The 12,837-nt window shown below is 42.0% G+C and overlaps 1 protein-coding gene across 1 annotated transcript in view; it reads right to left on the bottom strand.

Annotated features, from left to right (window-relative positions):
• EPHA10 (EPH receptor A10) overlaps window positions 1–12,837 on the bottom strand; it is a 44,141-nt gene that overhangs the window by 13,460 nt on the left and 17,844 nt on the right. Inside the window, exon 6 of the mRNA XM_077137146.1 lies at window positions 1,222–1,355. Within this exon, the coding sequence (XP_076993261.1) occupies window positions 1,222–1,355 (134 nt within the window). The remainder of the gene's footprint in view (window positions 1–1,221; window positions 1,356–12,837) is intronic.

The following is a 12,837-nucleotide window of genomic DNA, read 5'->3' as shown; positions in this document are numbered from 1 at the left end:
CTCGTATTCCCGTCCTAGGTCATCTTCTCCAGAGCTCTGGCTTCAGCTATCATTTCTAACTTGGCCCCTCTCCCTCCCTCCCTCCCCTTCTCCCCCCACGCCCCATCCTGTCCTGCAGTCCAAACCTGTCCCTTGAGCTCAGACCTGCAAGTCCACGTGGATATCCCACGGGCTCCTTGGATGCCCCAGGAACAAAACCCAGTTAGTTCTTCCTCCTCAATGGTTCTCCATCTCAGCTGGTGGCACCCCCATCCTCTAGGTCACACGGGTTATTCTGCTGGCAGGGACTCAGCAGTTCCTCCCCCTCCCTATTCACCCTCTGCTCGTTTCCTCTTCACTCACAGGCTCACCAGACTTCTAGTACTCAAGACCTACTGTCTGATTCAGCAAAGAAGTCCCACATGTCACTGGGAATGAGTGAAGTTCTGACACATGTAATGCTGAAGTTAAAAGAGGTTTCACTTTAATGAATATAATCTGCACCAAGGTGGGAAATCAAACATCAGGTTACCTGTCAGCTTTAAACACAATAAATTCATGGGAAAGAGTTAGTAGATTGCGATGTAATTCCGTTTGTCAAATCATCGTTGAACTGTAGCCATAGATTATGGACATAAGAGACCGGCAAAAATTAATGAAAGTATTCCATGAGAATCAATCAGCCATATGGAGTTTACAACAAGGAGTTCTGGATATTTTTTTATTATTTACAAGTTGCATGCTATATATCCTCTATATCAGAAACGTTTATAATAATAATTTATATACTTATTTTCCTGGACAGCTGGTTGTTAAACATCTACCAGCATACCACTGAGTCCCAACACACCACAGACCTAACAATGCGGTCACATAGTCACACATTTTTGTAAAATTCAAAAAAAATAAGATGTTTTTGTATTCTTTCCCTTGATGAAGGTTCTGCAAAATGTGTGTATAAGATTCAGCCACATCAAACCTAGATTAGCCCCAGAGAAAGCCAACCGTACGCGAGGCAGAGTGGCGAAAACGGAGATGCTGATGGGTGATGAAAGCAAAGGAGAAGAGAAGAGCAAGCAGCATCAACACACAGAGAGAAGGCCTGGAAGAGCCGCATTGGAGCCTGGTGGGTCCATGCAGAAAAAAAAGAAGGCAGGACTTTTGCTGGGAGGAGGGTGTGGAGAAAAGGAAGCCCCCTGGTGAGTAACCCAGGAACCAGGTCCCTCCCAGGCCTGGACTTACCTTCTCATAGTAGCGGATCTCGTATTCGGTGCCATTGGCCCCAGGGGCTCCAGCAGGGATGGGCTCTCGCCAGGAGAGGGACACACTCTGGGGCTCCACTCGATCTCTGCGGATCTCATCCTCTTCCCAGGGAGCTGAAAGTAAGTAACTGGGATTACTGTCTGTGGGACAAGACTAAGTGGGTGGAAAGGGTGAGGCGTATGGGGACGGGGCTAAGGGGGGGACTATGGTGGCCTGGGGCAGTGCTAAGGGCTATGGGTGGGGCCAGAGGAGCTCAAAGTTTGGGCCTACGGGGCTGAGGTGAGGGTCTCCGGGAGTGGGGACAGAGTCTTTGTGAGACCAGAACTGAGGGAAGCCCCTCTCCCATGGCTCTCTCCTTCCATGGCTCCTACCGGGAGAAGTGCCAGCCTCCTGCTACTAGCCCATCCCGTGGGCCCCAGCTTCTCTCCTGGTGGTTGGATCTAATTCTCCCGGATCTTTCCACACTCACTTTCTGTGGTCTAGTTGAAATAGGAGAGGATTTAGAGGCAGGGAGACCAGTTACTTGACAATTTTAATGGTCTGGTCAAGAGGTGATAATGCCTGACATAACTCAGGGACCAACAGGAACTGGGAGGAAAGGTTATGATTTCAGATGTGAGTCAGAGGCGTTTCCAAGAAAAGATGCCTGAAAGGCAGGTGGTTAAGGGTTCCGGGAGTTGGATACTGGGGAGCCATCAGAAGGTGCCTGGATAAGATTGCCAGGGGAAGCTGCAAAGAAAGATAGTGGAAAAGCTTTCAGGAAATAAGCCCAAGAAACACCAATATCTAAGACACAGGCAAAGGAAGAGAAGCCTGGAAAGGAGGGGCCAGAGAAGTAAGAGGAAAATCAGGGGTAAACCCAGTCATAGAAGGCCAGGGAAGAGAGCATTTAGGGAGGCTCCTTCTGGACCCTTGCCGTTAAAAGTCCATGGGCAAGTGATTTCCTCTCTGAGCCTCAATTTCCTCATGTGTAAAATGGAAACACTAATGACACCTCATGGGCTTGCTGTGAGACTGTGATGAAATAATACATGTGATGAGCTTGGCACGATAACTTGAACACAGAGCAAGCACGTAATACGAGTCGACCTGCAAGAGGAAGCAGTGCTCGGCAGTGCTATATGCTAAGACACAGGTAAGAAAATGGTTCAAAGTGCCCAGGGGTTTGGACAATGTGGAAATTTCCAGGGACTTGATGGCATGGGTCAAGAAAGTGGAGACAGAACATATATAGCTCAGTCTTTAAAAGATATCTGAATGAGTGGCTCCCAGTTTTAAATGGTATCCACCTAGCAGACCCTTCCTCCAGTCTCCCAAATTCCAGTTAAAGCATAGGGATACAAAAATATCACCATAAACTAGTCCTGACAGCTGACTGCCAGAATGGTGGGTAGAGAGGCTATTTCTACCTATGATAAGGCCCATGGAACTAGATTGAAGGTCCAATTGTATGAACCCCCAGGCTATGAGGCCCACAGAGTGACATTGCCTTCCATCCTAAAAATAACTTGAAAGATCCTTCATCCTCCCTCACCTTCTAGCCCTGAAAAAACGCAAAGTCTTTGTCAACTAGACAATGCAAATCATTCTACTGCATGGTTGCTTTTTGAGGCATAGTACTCTTCCCTCTCCCTGGGCATGTCTCTCGCCTAAATGTACTCAGAGACAGCAGTTCCCAGGAAAGACCCGGACACAAAGGGGGAGGTGACTGATGAAGCATCCTGGGAGATGGTATAGTCTCTATAGATATTGATGGGAGCACAGATAGAAAGAAGCTTGGACTGTCCTCCCCCTGCCGCCCCATTTTTCTTGAACTTCACTCACTGAAAGCATCACAGGATAGAGAGATAGGAGAGGGTTCCATTTCAACCTGTCAGAAATACATTAGATGAATGCCTGATAAATCCTGAGAATGGAGCTAAAAACTGAGCCCAAGCACATGTTCTCCAGCTATAGGAGAATCAGCCAGCAAACAGGTAAGGCCAAGAGTGAAGCAGACACTATTGGAAACCTACCCGATATTCCCCTTCCCTGTTGACTTAGCCCAGTTTTGATTCAGGGTCAACTCTCTTCCTCAGATGACTCAGGCAAATTCTGATGTTTTAAGACATTTGTGCACATCATCCCCCTTGCCAGTGATTGGTTTAGGGGTGAGTTTATAATCTAGTTATGTCCAACAAAAGAAGTCTGCTGGGGGTGAGGGGAGTTTTAGGAAAGGGTTCTTGTGCTCAGAAAGCTACCTACAAGAAAAAAGTTCTTTTCTGCCTCTGGATAATCTGGATGTGATGTCTGGAGCTGCTACAGCCACCTTGCTACCATGAGGGAGTCACCCTATGCATTAAGGATGGCAGAATGGAAAGAAGAGAACCTGGGTTGTGATGAGCTGCTGAATTAACCAGCTCTATTTCTAGTCTTCTTATGTGAGTTAAGTCATCCTTTTAGTTCAAGCCTTGAGATTTATTATTTGTAGCTGAACACAAACTTAAACACAAACTATCTCCTTGTTTAAGAACAAGTAAGCATAAAACACCAAGAAAGAGGGTATATGAAAAAATATTTTCATATTTTTTTAAATATATTTTTTGAATGAGGCAACGGGAATGTTAATCTGAAGACTCAGAAGGAGCAAGATGTTTAAAAGTGATTTACTATGACAGAGTAACAAGAAGACTGTTTGGCATCTTATGTAAGATAAAGGAAAACAGCGCCGCCACAAAATAGGATCAGAGGCCATAAGAAATAGCAGGTAGAGAAGAAAAAGAAACAAGATGAGGTGAGATAAAAATGGAGAAGGTGAAAAAGGCTTCTAGGGACACTAAAAGCATTAACAAAATTAAAATATTCAAAATTCAGTACAAATTGTGGCAGTTTGGAGCTATATATACCCCAGAAAAACAGGTTCTTAGACTTAATTCCTTCCTTGAGTATGAATCCTCAACTCCGTCAAGACGGGTCTTAATCCTATTACTAGATCCTTTATAAGGATCTAGTCTAATAAAATTTAGACAGAGAGAAAGCCAAGGGAAGCCAGAAGCTGAAGGTCAAAGGAACCCAGAAGAGAAGGGAGAGGCCAGGAGAGGCTGTTGTGGGCACTGCCATGTGCATTGCCATGTGACAGAGGAGCCCAGGACCACCAGAATACCAGTCTTCAGGGAGAAGGCACCATCTCGATTCTCCATTTATATTTTTTCTTGGCCTCAAAACCATGATCCATTAAATTCTCATTCTAGAAGCCAATCCATTGCATTTTTGTTTGAGCAGCCAAGGAATGTAAAACACAAACACAAGGAATTTTAACAAAACCACAGGCAGAATAGTAGAATTAAACCCTTCTCAGTACTTGGAACATTGAGTAGATAGAATGCAAGCAATAGAAGAATTGAATAATATAATTTATATATAGATATAAGGCTAGAGAGAGAGATCGAGAATTAAACTACAAAAAAAATGACAAAATAAAAACAAAAACTGTTTTAAAGGAATCACAGACATTTAAAATGTTTATCGTATCTTAGACCTACAAAGGAAACTGTAATAATTACCAAAATAGTAAAAATTGTACAGACCTCTTTCTCTAACAATGAGGTGGTAAATTCAAAAACAGAAAGATGAATAAAATAAAGATCAAGTCACCTGGAAATGAAAACACATGCTAAAAAACAATGAGCCAAAACTACAATTCTAGAAGAATACACAGGTATAAATCTTGGTAACCTTGGATCAGATAATGGGCTCTTGGCTATGACACCAAAAGTACAAGCAATGAAATAAAAAGATCTAAATTGGACTTCATCAAAATTAAAAACTTTTGTACTTCAAAGAACACTATCAAGAAAGTGAAAACACAACCCACAGAATTGGAGAAAATATCGTCAGATCATATGTCAGATAAGGATTTAGTATTCAGAATATATAAATAATTCTTATAACTCAACAATAAAAAGACCAATAACTCATTTTTTTAACAAGCAAAGGACTTGAATAGACATTTTTCTAAAGAAGATAAACAAATGTTATTGACTCTGGACATTAGACATGATGCCCAATGGATGGAGGTAGCTGAAGGATATACTGACTGAGAAGTAGAATGGCGAGCTGTGGTGTATGCATATGATGGAATATTGTGCAGCTACAGAAAGGAGTAAAGTCATGAGGCAGGCAATGAGGTGAATGAACCTTGGGGACAAAATAAGCCAGACAGAAGAACAAATATTATATGGTTTATTTTAGAAAATACCTGTCAGGAAATTTGGGCCTAGACTGTAAGCTCTTATGGCAGTCACATTTAGTCTGGAGCTGTAAATGTTATTTCTAGATTCTGAGATGCTGTGCTATATGTATATACCTGGTATCTCCCTGGAACTTTGGCTACCTGTGTGACACCTAAGACTCAGAGTTGGAGTTCTTCCGCTCTGAAAGTCAGCATTGCTCCATACAACAACTCTTAAAGAAACCTAAAAAGAGATCAGCCTTCAATTATAGACAAGAAGTCAACTTGGTCAGGACTAAGGTAAATTAGAATATAGGGGTAAGGATGATATTGTCTGTAGTTTAGAACTCCACCTACTGTATGACACCAAAGGAAGAGAGGTTTATGTTGTCCAAAATCTAAATTTTCTACAGTACATAATCTAACTCAACCTGTTTGGATAGCTTATTTAAAAAACCAAACACATGGAGCCCAGAATGGGAATGAGGGCTTGTAATTCTGTATAGCTTAATGTAATACTCGGATACATCCCAGAGTATGTCAGACAGATTAAAATGTATTGGCAAAGTCCCTCAAGGGATGGGAAAAAATATGGAATTATTAAGCTTTACCACTGGGGAAATCCCTGATACTGTTTCAACCATCAGGGACTCCAAAGTCAGCAAGCCAAGCCCTTGATCTGGAGGCTTGCTCTTGCAAAGCTCATTTCTATAGTGAAGTAAAGCCTACCTATAGTTATACCAAAGAGTTACTTCCAGAAAACCTCTTTTGCTACTCAGATGTAGTCTCTCTCTCTCTCTCTCTCTCTCTCTCTCTAAGCCCAACTCTGCAAGGAAAATCATTACCCTCTGTTCTTGTTTGCTAGCTGCCGAATGCAACACACGAGAGATGGATTGGCTTTTAATAAAAGGGGATTTATTTTGTTAGCTCTTCAGAGGAAAGACAGCTAACTTTCCACTGAGGTTCTTTCTTACGTGGAAGGCACAGGATGGTCTCTGCTAGTCTTCTATCCAGGCCCCTGGGTTCCAACAACTTTCCCCCGGGGTGACTTCTTTCTGCATCTCCAAAGGCCTGGGCTGAGCTGCAAATGCTGAGATGAGGAATGCCGGGCTGCTTAGCTGTGCTACATTGCGCTCTCTCATTTAAGCACCAGCCAATGAAGTCAAACGTCACTCATTGCAGCAGACATGCCTCCTAGTCGACTGCAGATGTAATTAGCAACAGATGAGGTTCACATACCATTGGCTTATGTCCGCAGCAACAAGACTAGGTATGCTCACCTGGCCAAGCTGACAACTGAATCTAACTAATACACCCTCCACCCTACATGGGATATGACATCCAGGGGTGAAAGCCTCCCTGGCTACCTAATTTAAATTGTATGGTCAGTTTAGTTGGACACCATAAGTACATGGAATCTTGAACAGGGCGTGAGATTTTGTTGGTTTGTCCAGGTTAGTGTCATGTCCCGAAATATCCGAGAGTAATTTGGGCAGTGAATACAGAAATATTTGCAAAGTCCCATTGGGGGGCGGGGGGGCTGGGGAGAAAGGAGGAAATATTTAACGTCCCCATTTGGAGAATTTCTGATATTCCCACATGCAGTCAGACAACCAAATCAATAGGCTGAGCCCTCAATCTTGGCGTTTGCCCCTATGAAACTTATTTCTGCAAAGGATAGGCTAAGACTACTTAAAATTATGCCTAAGAGCCACCCCCCAGGAACCTCTTTTGTTGCTCAGATATGGCCACTCCCTCTAGGCCAATTTGATAGGTGAACTCACTGACCTTCCCCCTACATGGGACATGACTTCCAGGAGTGTAAATCTCCCTGGCAACATGTGACAGAACTCCTGGGATAAGTCGAGACCCAGCATCAAGGGACTGAGAAAACCTTTTTGAGCAAAAGGGGGTATAGAGAAATGAGGCAAAATAAAGTTTCAGTGGCCGAGAGATTTCAAATAGAGTCAAGAGGTTATCCTAGAGGATATTCTTACACATTATACAGATATCCCTTTTTGGTTTATGGTGTACTGGAGTGGCTGGAGGGAAGTACACGAAACTGTTGAGCTCTGTTCCAGTGGCTTTGATTCTTGAAGACAACTATATAAAGATATAACTTTTACAGTGTGAATGCGTAATTGTAAAAACCTTGTGTCTGATGCTCCTTTTATCCAGAGTATTGTTAGATAAGTAAAAAAAAATAAAGATAATAAATAAATAAATAATAGGGGGGATAAGGGATAAATTAATTGGGTAGATGGAAATACTAGTGGTCAATGAGAGGGAGGGGTAAACGGTATAGTTTATATGAGTTTTTTCCTTTCTTCCTTTTTCTTGAGTGATGAAAATATTCTTAAAAATGATCATGGTGATGAATACACAACTATGTGATGATATTGTAAGCCACTGATTGTACACCATGTATGGAATGTATGTGTGTGGAGATTTCTCAATAAAAATATTTTAAAAATAAAGAAAAGAAAGTCTCGCTGGCAACATGGGATATGACTCCCAGAGATGAGCCTGGCTCTAGCACCATGGGCTCGACAATGCCTTCCTGACCAAAAGGGGGAAAAAGAAATGTAACAAAATAAGGTATCAGTGGCTAAAAGAGTTCAAATAGAGTCGAGAGGCTATTCTGGGGGCTACTCTTATGCAAGCTTCAGCTAGATAGTGCTAATTACCATGGTTTGCCAAACCCCAACCAAAACCATTCCTATTAACTCTAAAGGACACCTTGGGCTCTAGCCGAGGTTCTACAAAAGTTTCACATACTAAGATTACTTTCCAGAAACCTACAAACTCCAGATGGGTTTCTAGAACAGGTAAGTCTTGAAACCCAGAGGGGCCAGCCTCTCCAGACATCAACTAGTTCCATCCCCCTATCCCACATTATTGACACCCTTCTCCAACAAGAAAAGTCAGAATGGGCAAAGCCCAAATACCCCTCATTATTGGGAGAAAGATCAAAGGGAAATGAGGATTTATTACAGGAAAGACAGAATTTAACAAATGAGTACAACTGCTAAATCATTATATTGATATTTAGTCTCCAATATCTTGGAGCAACTAGAAGGAAAAACCTGAAATTGTGGAACTGTAACCCATGCCAAAGTCTGAAATCAGTTCTATAACTGCTTGTTACAATATACTTTGAAATGTATTGCTTTTTGTATATGTTTTATTTCACAATAAAACATGTTTTTTATAAAAAGAAGATCTATAAATGGCCCTAAGCACATGAAAAGATGGTCTCCATTGTCAGTAATTAGGAAACTACAAATCAAAACCACCATGAGGTACCACTTCACACCTGCTAGGGTGGCTATAATAATAACAAACAAAACAGACAATAACAAGATGCGGAGAAACTGGAACCCTCGCACATTGCTGATCCAATTGCAAAACAGTGCAGGTGCTTTTTTTTTTTTAATAGTTTGACAATTGCTTAAAAAGTTAAAAAAAATTCCATATGACCCAGATATTCCACTCCTAAGTATATACCCAAGAGAAATAAAAACATTTCATGCAAAAAATTGTACATGAATGTACATAGCAGCATTATTCATAATAGCCATAAAATGGAAATATCCCAATGTCCATCAGCTAATGTATGGAAAAACAAAATGTGATATATACATTTTGTTAAGTCATTGTATATTGTTAAGTCATAAAAAGGAATTGTTCTAGTTTCCCAGCTCTAAGTACAAGTATCATGCAATGGGTTGGCTTAAACAATGGGAATTTATTGACTCATGGTTTTGAGGCTAGGAGAAAATTGAAGTATCAGCAAGGTGATGCTTTCTTCCTGAAGAACATGGCATTCTGGGGTTGGCTGTCAGCAATCCTTAGTCCTTGGCTTTTCTGTCACAGAGCAATGCATATGGTAGCCTCTCCTGGCTTCTCGGTGCCACTGACTTCTGGCTTTTGGATGCTCTTTCCTTTTTTTCCTGACTTTTCACTTTGCTTATAAAAGAATCCAGTAATCTCTTTAAAACCCAACCTGATTCATTTGGGCCACTACTTACTTGAAGTAACATCTTGCAGAGATCTTATTTACAATGGATCCACATCCACCAAAAATGGATTAAGTTTAAGAACATGTTTCTTTGGTACATAGCTCCAAGTCACTACGATCCACCCTCTCGACTCAAAAAAGACATGTTCTTCCCACATGCAAAATACATTTATTCCATGACAACATTCCAAAAACCTTAATGTCATTTCAGTAAAAATGCTAAGTACAAAGTCTCATCAAAATCGGATATGGTTGCGGTTTGTCCTGGGGCACAACTCTTCTGTCTGTGGACCTATGAAAACTAGAATACAAGTTATCTGCATCTAATATACAATGGTGGTACAGGCATTGGACAGACATTTTCATTCCAAAAGGGAGAAACTGGAAAGAAAACAGGGGTCACAGGTCCCAAACAATTCCAAAACTCAGCAGGCAAACTCCATTAGATTTTAAGGTCTAAGAGTCATCTTTGGATCAATACTTTGTTCTCCAGGCCTGAAGACTGGAGCACCCCTTCCAAGGGCTTGCATAAGAGCCATGCTCTCGCTGAACACTGGGATGAAGGACCCATCCTCTCCAAGCATCAGAATGGAGATCAGTATCTCCACTAATGCCTCAACACACGTCCCACCCTCTCAGAGCACTTGGGTGGTGGACAAACTTCCAAGAAACAGTGGGCACAGGCCCACCATCTCTGAGTACTGGAGTGGCAGTGATATCCCTGAAAAATAGGGCACAAGCCCAACCCTACCTAAACGCCAGCATGAAACTGCCCTTTCAACACACCTGGATGGGTCCATTCTCTTGGCCCAAGGATATCTCTTCTGTCTAGACCTTGGCTTCTCTGACTCTGCCCTTGAAGTTATTCTTCCTTCAATCTGTCTCTTCTTAATCCCTTTCAGTTCAGGCTGGCAGTGCTTCTGTTCATACACAGTTCTCAAAAAACTTCTCAACTTTGCATGCAGTTCACAGAGGTCCAAACCACCAGACAATAAAACTTTTCACAGATTCTTCCTGCATAACTGCATTTCCAATCCTCAACTCCAATAAAATGGCTGCCTGGAGTCATGTTCCATTAAACACTCACAGAGAGCCCTGTCCTCTGGAGAGACACTTTCTGAAAGCCCGGGGAAGTCCCTACTGCAGCCACTTCTGGCCCTAGCCTCAGAGCACACTATATAGAAAGGCTCCAAATTTTCCAAACCATCATTTGCTAGATTTTTTGTGATTAAAGGCTCAATTCTCAGCTTATCTTTCATTTTGCATTTTGCTATAAACTTCAAGGAGAAATCAGGCTGCACCTTCACACTTAGCTTGGAAATCTACTCAGCTAAATAGCCAAATTCATCACCTTCAAGTTTTGCCTTCCAGCCAACATCAGAACTCAGTTTTGCCAAATTCTCTGCCACTTTATAACAGTGACTTTCTTCCAGGTTCCAAAAACACATTCATCATTTCCTTCTAAGGACTCATGAGAAGTACTTTTAACATCCATATTTCTTCCACCAATCTCATCAAAGCAATGTAGGACTCTTTTATCAAGCACCTCACAATCCTTCCAGTCTCTACTCACCTAATTCCAAAGCCATTTCCACATTTTAGGTATTTGTAATGAGAGCATCTTACTTCACAGTACAAAAAGCTCTTTCAGTTTCCTGGCTGCTAAACATAAATACGATGCAATTGGTTGGTTCAAACAACAGGAATTAACTGGCTCACAGTTTTGAGGCTGGGAGAAGTCCAAACTTGAGGCATCAGCAAGGTGATGCTTTCTCCCTGAAGACCATGGCATTCTGTGGCTGGCTGATAGCGGTCCTGGGTTCTTGGCTTTTCTGTCATATGGCAACTCACATGGTGTCCTCTTCTGGAAGTTCCATTGACTTCCAGATTCCAGACTCTCCCTCTGGCTTTTTCCCTCTCTGACTTTCACTCTGCTTATAAAAGACTCTAGTAATCTGGATTAAAGCCCAACCTGATTCACTGGGCCACACCTTAATTGAAATAGCATCTGGAAGAGATTTTATTTACAATGTGTCCACACCCACAGGTATAGATTAAGCTTAAGAACATATTTTTTCTGGGGTATAGTGCTCCAAGCCACCACAGGAATGAAGTACTGATACATGCTACAATGAGTATTAACCTTGAAACATATATTAAGTGAAAGAAGTCATATACAGAAGTCCCACATTTACTAAGATTCCTTTTTTATGAAAAGCCAAGTGTGCTGGCTTACACTATCATGTACCCCAGAAAAGTCATGTTCATCTAATCCATTTTTGTGGGTACAGACCTGTTGTGATTTTGGGGGATTAGGATGTTTCCATGGAGGTGTGACCCATTGTTTTAGTTTGCTACACCTGCCAAAATGCAATACACCAGAGATGGATGGGCTTTTATAAAGGGGATTTATTTAGTTACAAATTTACAGTTCCTTGGAGGAAAGGCAGCTAGCTTTCGGCTGGCTTTCATCTGGGTTTCTCTGTCACACGGAAGGCACACAGTGACCTCTGCTGGTCTTCTCTCTTGACCTCTGGTTCAAATGACTTTCCCTGGGGCATTTTTTTCTACTTCTCCAGACTTCTGGGTGTGTGTCTGTGCTGGCTCTGAGCACAGAGCTATGCTGGGCTGCACTAAACTACTTCTCTCTCTTCTGATTCTCCTTTTAAGACTCCAGCCAATCAAAGTAAACGTCAATCATTGCAGAAGGCACTCCCCTTAGCCAACTGCAGATGTAATCGACCACAGATGAATTTCAATGCTGTCCACAGCAACAGAACAACTGGGTACCATTATATGGCCAAGTTGACACCTAAACCTAACTATTATACCCACCCAATTCAAGGTAGGTCTTAATCTTTTCCTGGGTCCCTTTATGAGAGAAAACCGAGAGACTTTAGAGAAGCTAAAAGAGAAAAGAAAATGCCCAGGAGAAGCCAAGACCCACAGGAACTGAGAGAGCCACTTTGAAACCAATCCAGGAGAGAAGGGCCAACAGACATCTCCATATGTCTTCCCACATGACAGAGGAACCCCAGGTATCATTGGCCCATCTTCAGAGTCAAGGTATCTTTCTCTGATACCTTAATTTGGATATTTTTCATGGTCTTAGAACAGTAAATTTATAACCTAATAATTCCCCTTTGTAAAAGCCAATCTATTTCTGATATATTTCATTCTGGCAGCGTTAGCAAATCAAAACCACCTATATAGACATATTCACACAGGCAGAAAGATTAGTGGTTGCCAAAGGCAGGAGGTAGTAGGGGGTTGGGCAGGGAGTGAATACTAATGGGTATAGGGTTGCTTTTGGAGGCGATGAAAATGTTCTAGAATTAGATAGTGGTGATAGTTGCACAACCAT

The sequence above is a fragment of the Tamandua tetradactyla genome, chromosome 2 (assembly GCF_023851605.1).
Source record: "Tamandua tetradactyla isolate mTamTet1 chromosome 2, mTamTet1.pri, whole genome shotgun sequence".
Lineage (NCBI taxonomy): Eukaryota > Metazoa > Chordata > Mammalia > Pilosa > Myrmecophagidae > Tamandua > Tamandua tetradactyla.
This window is presented reverse-complemented; position numbering and strand designations above follow the sequence as displayed.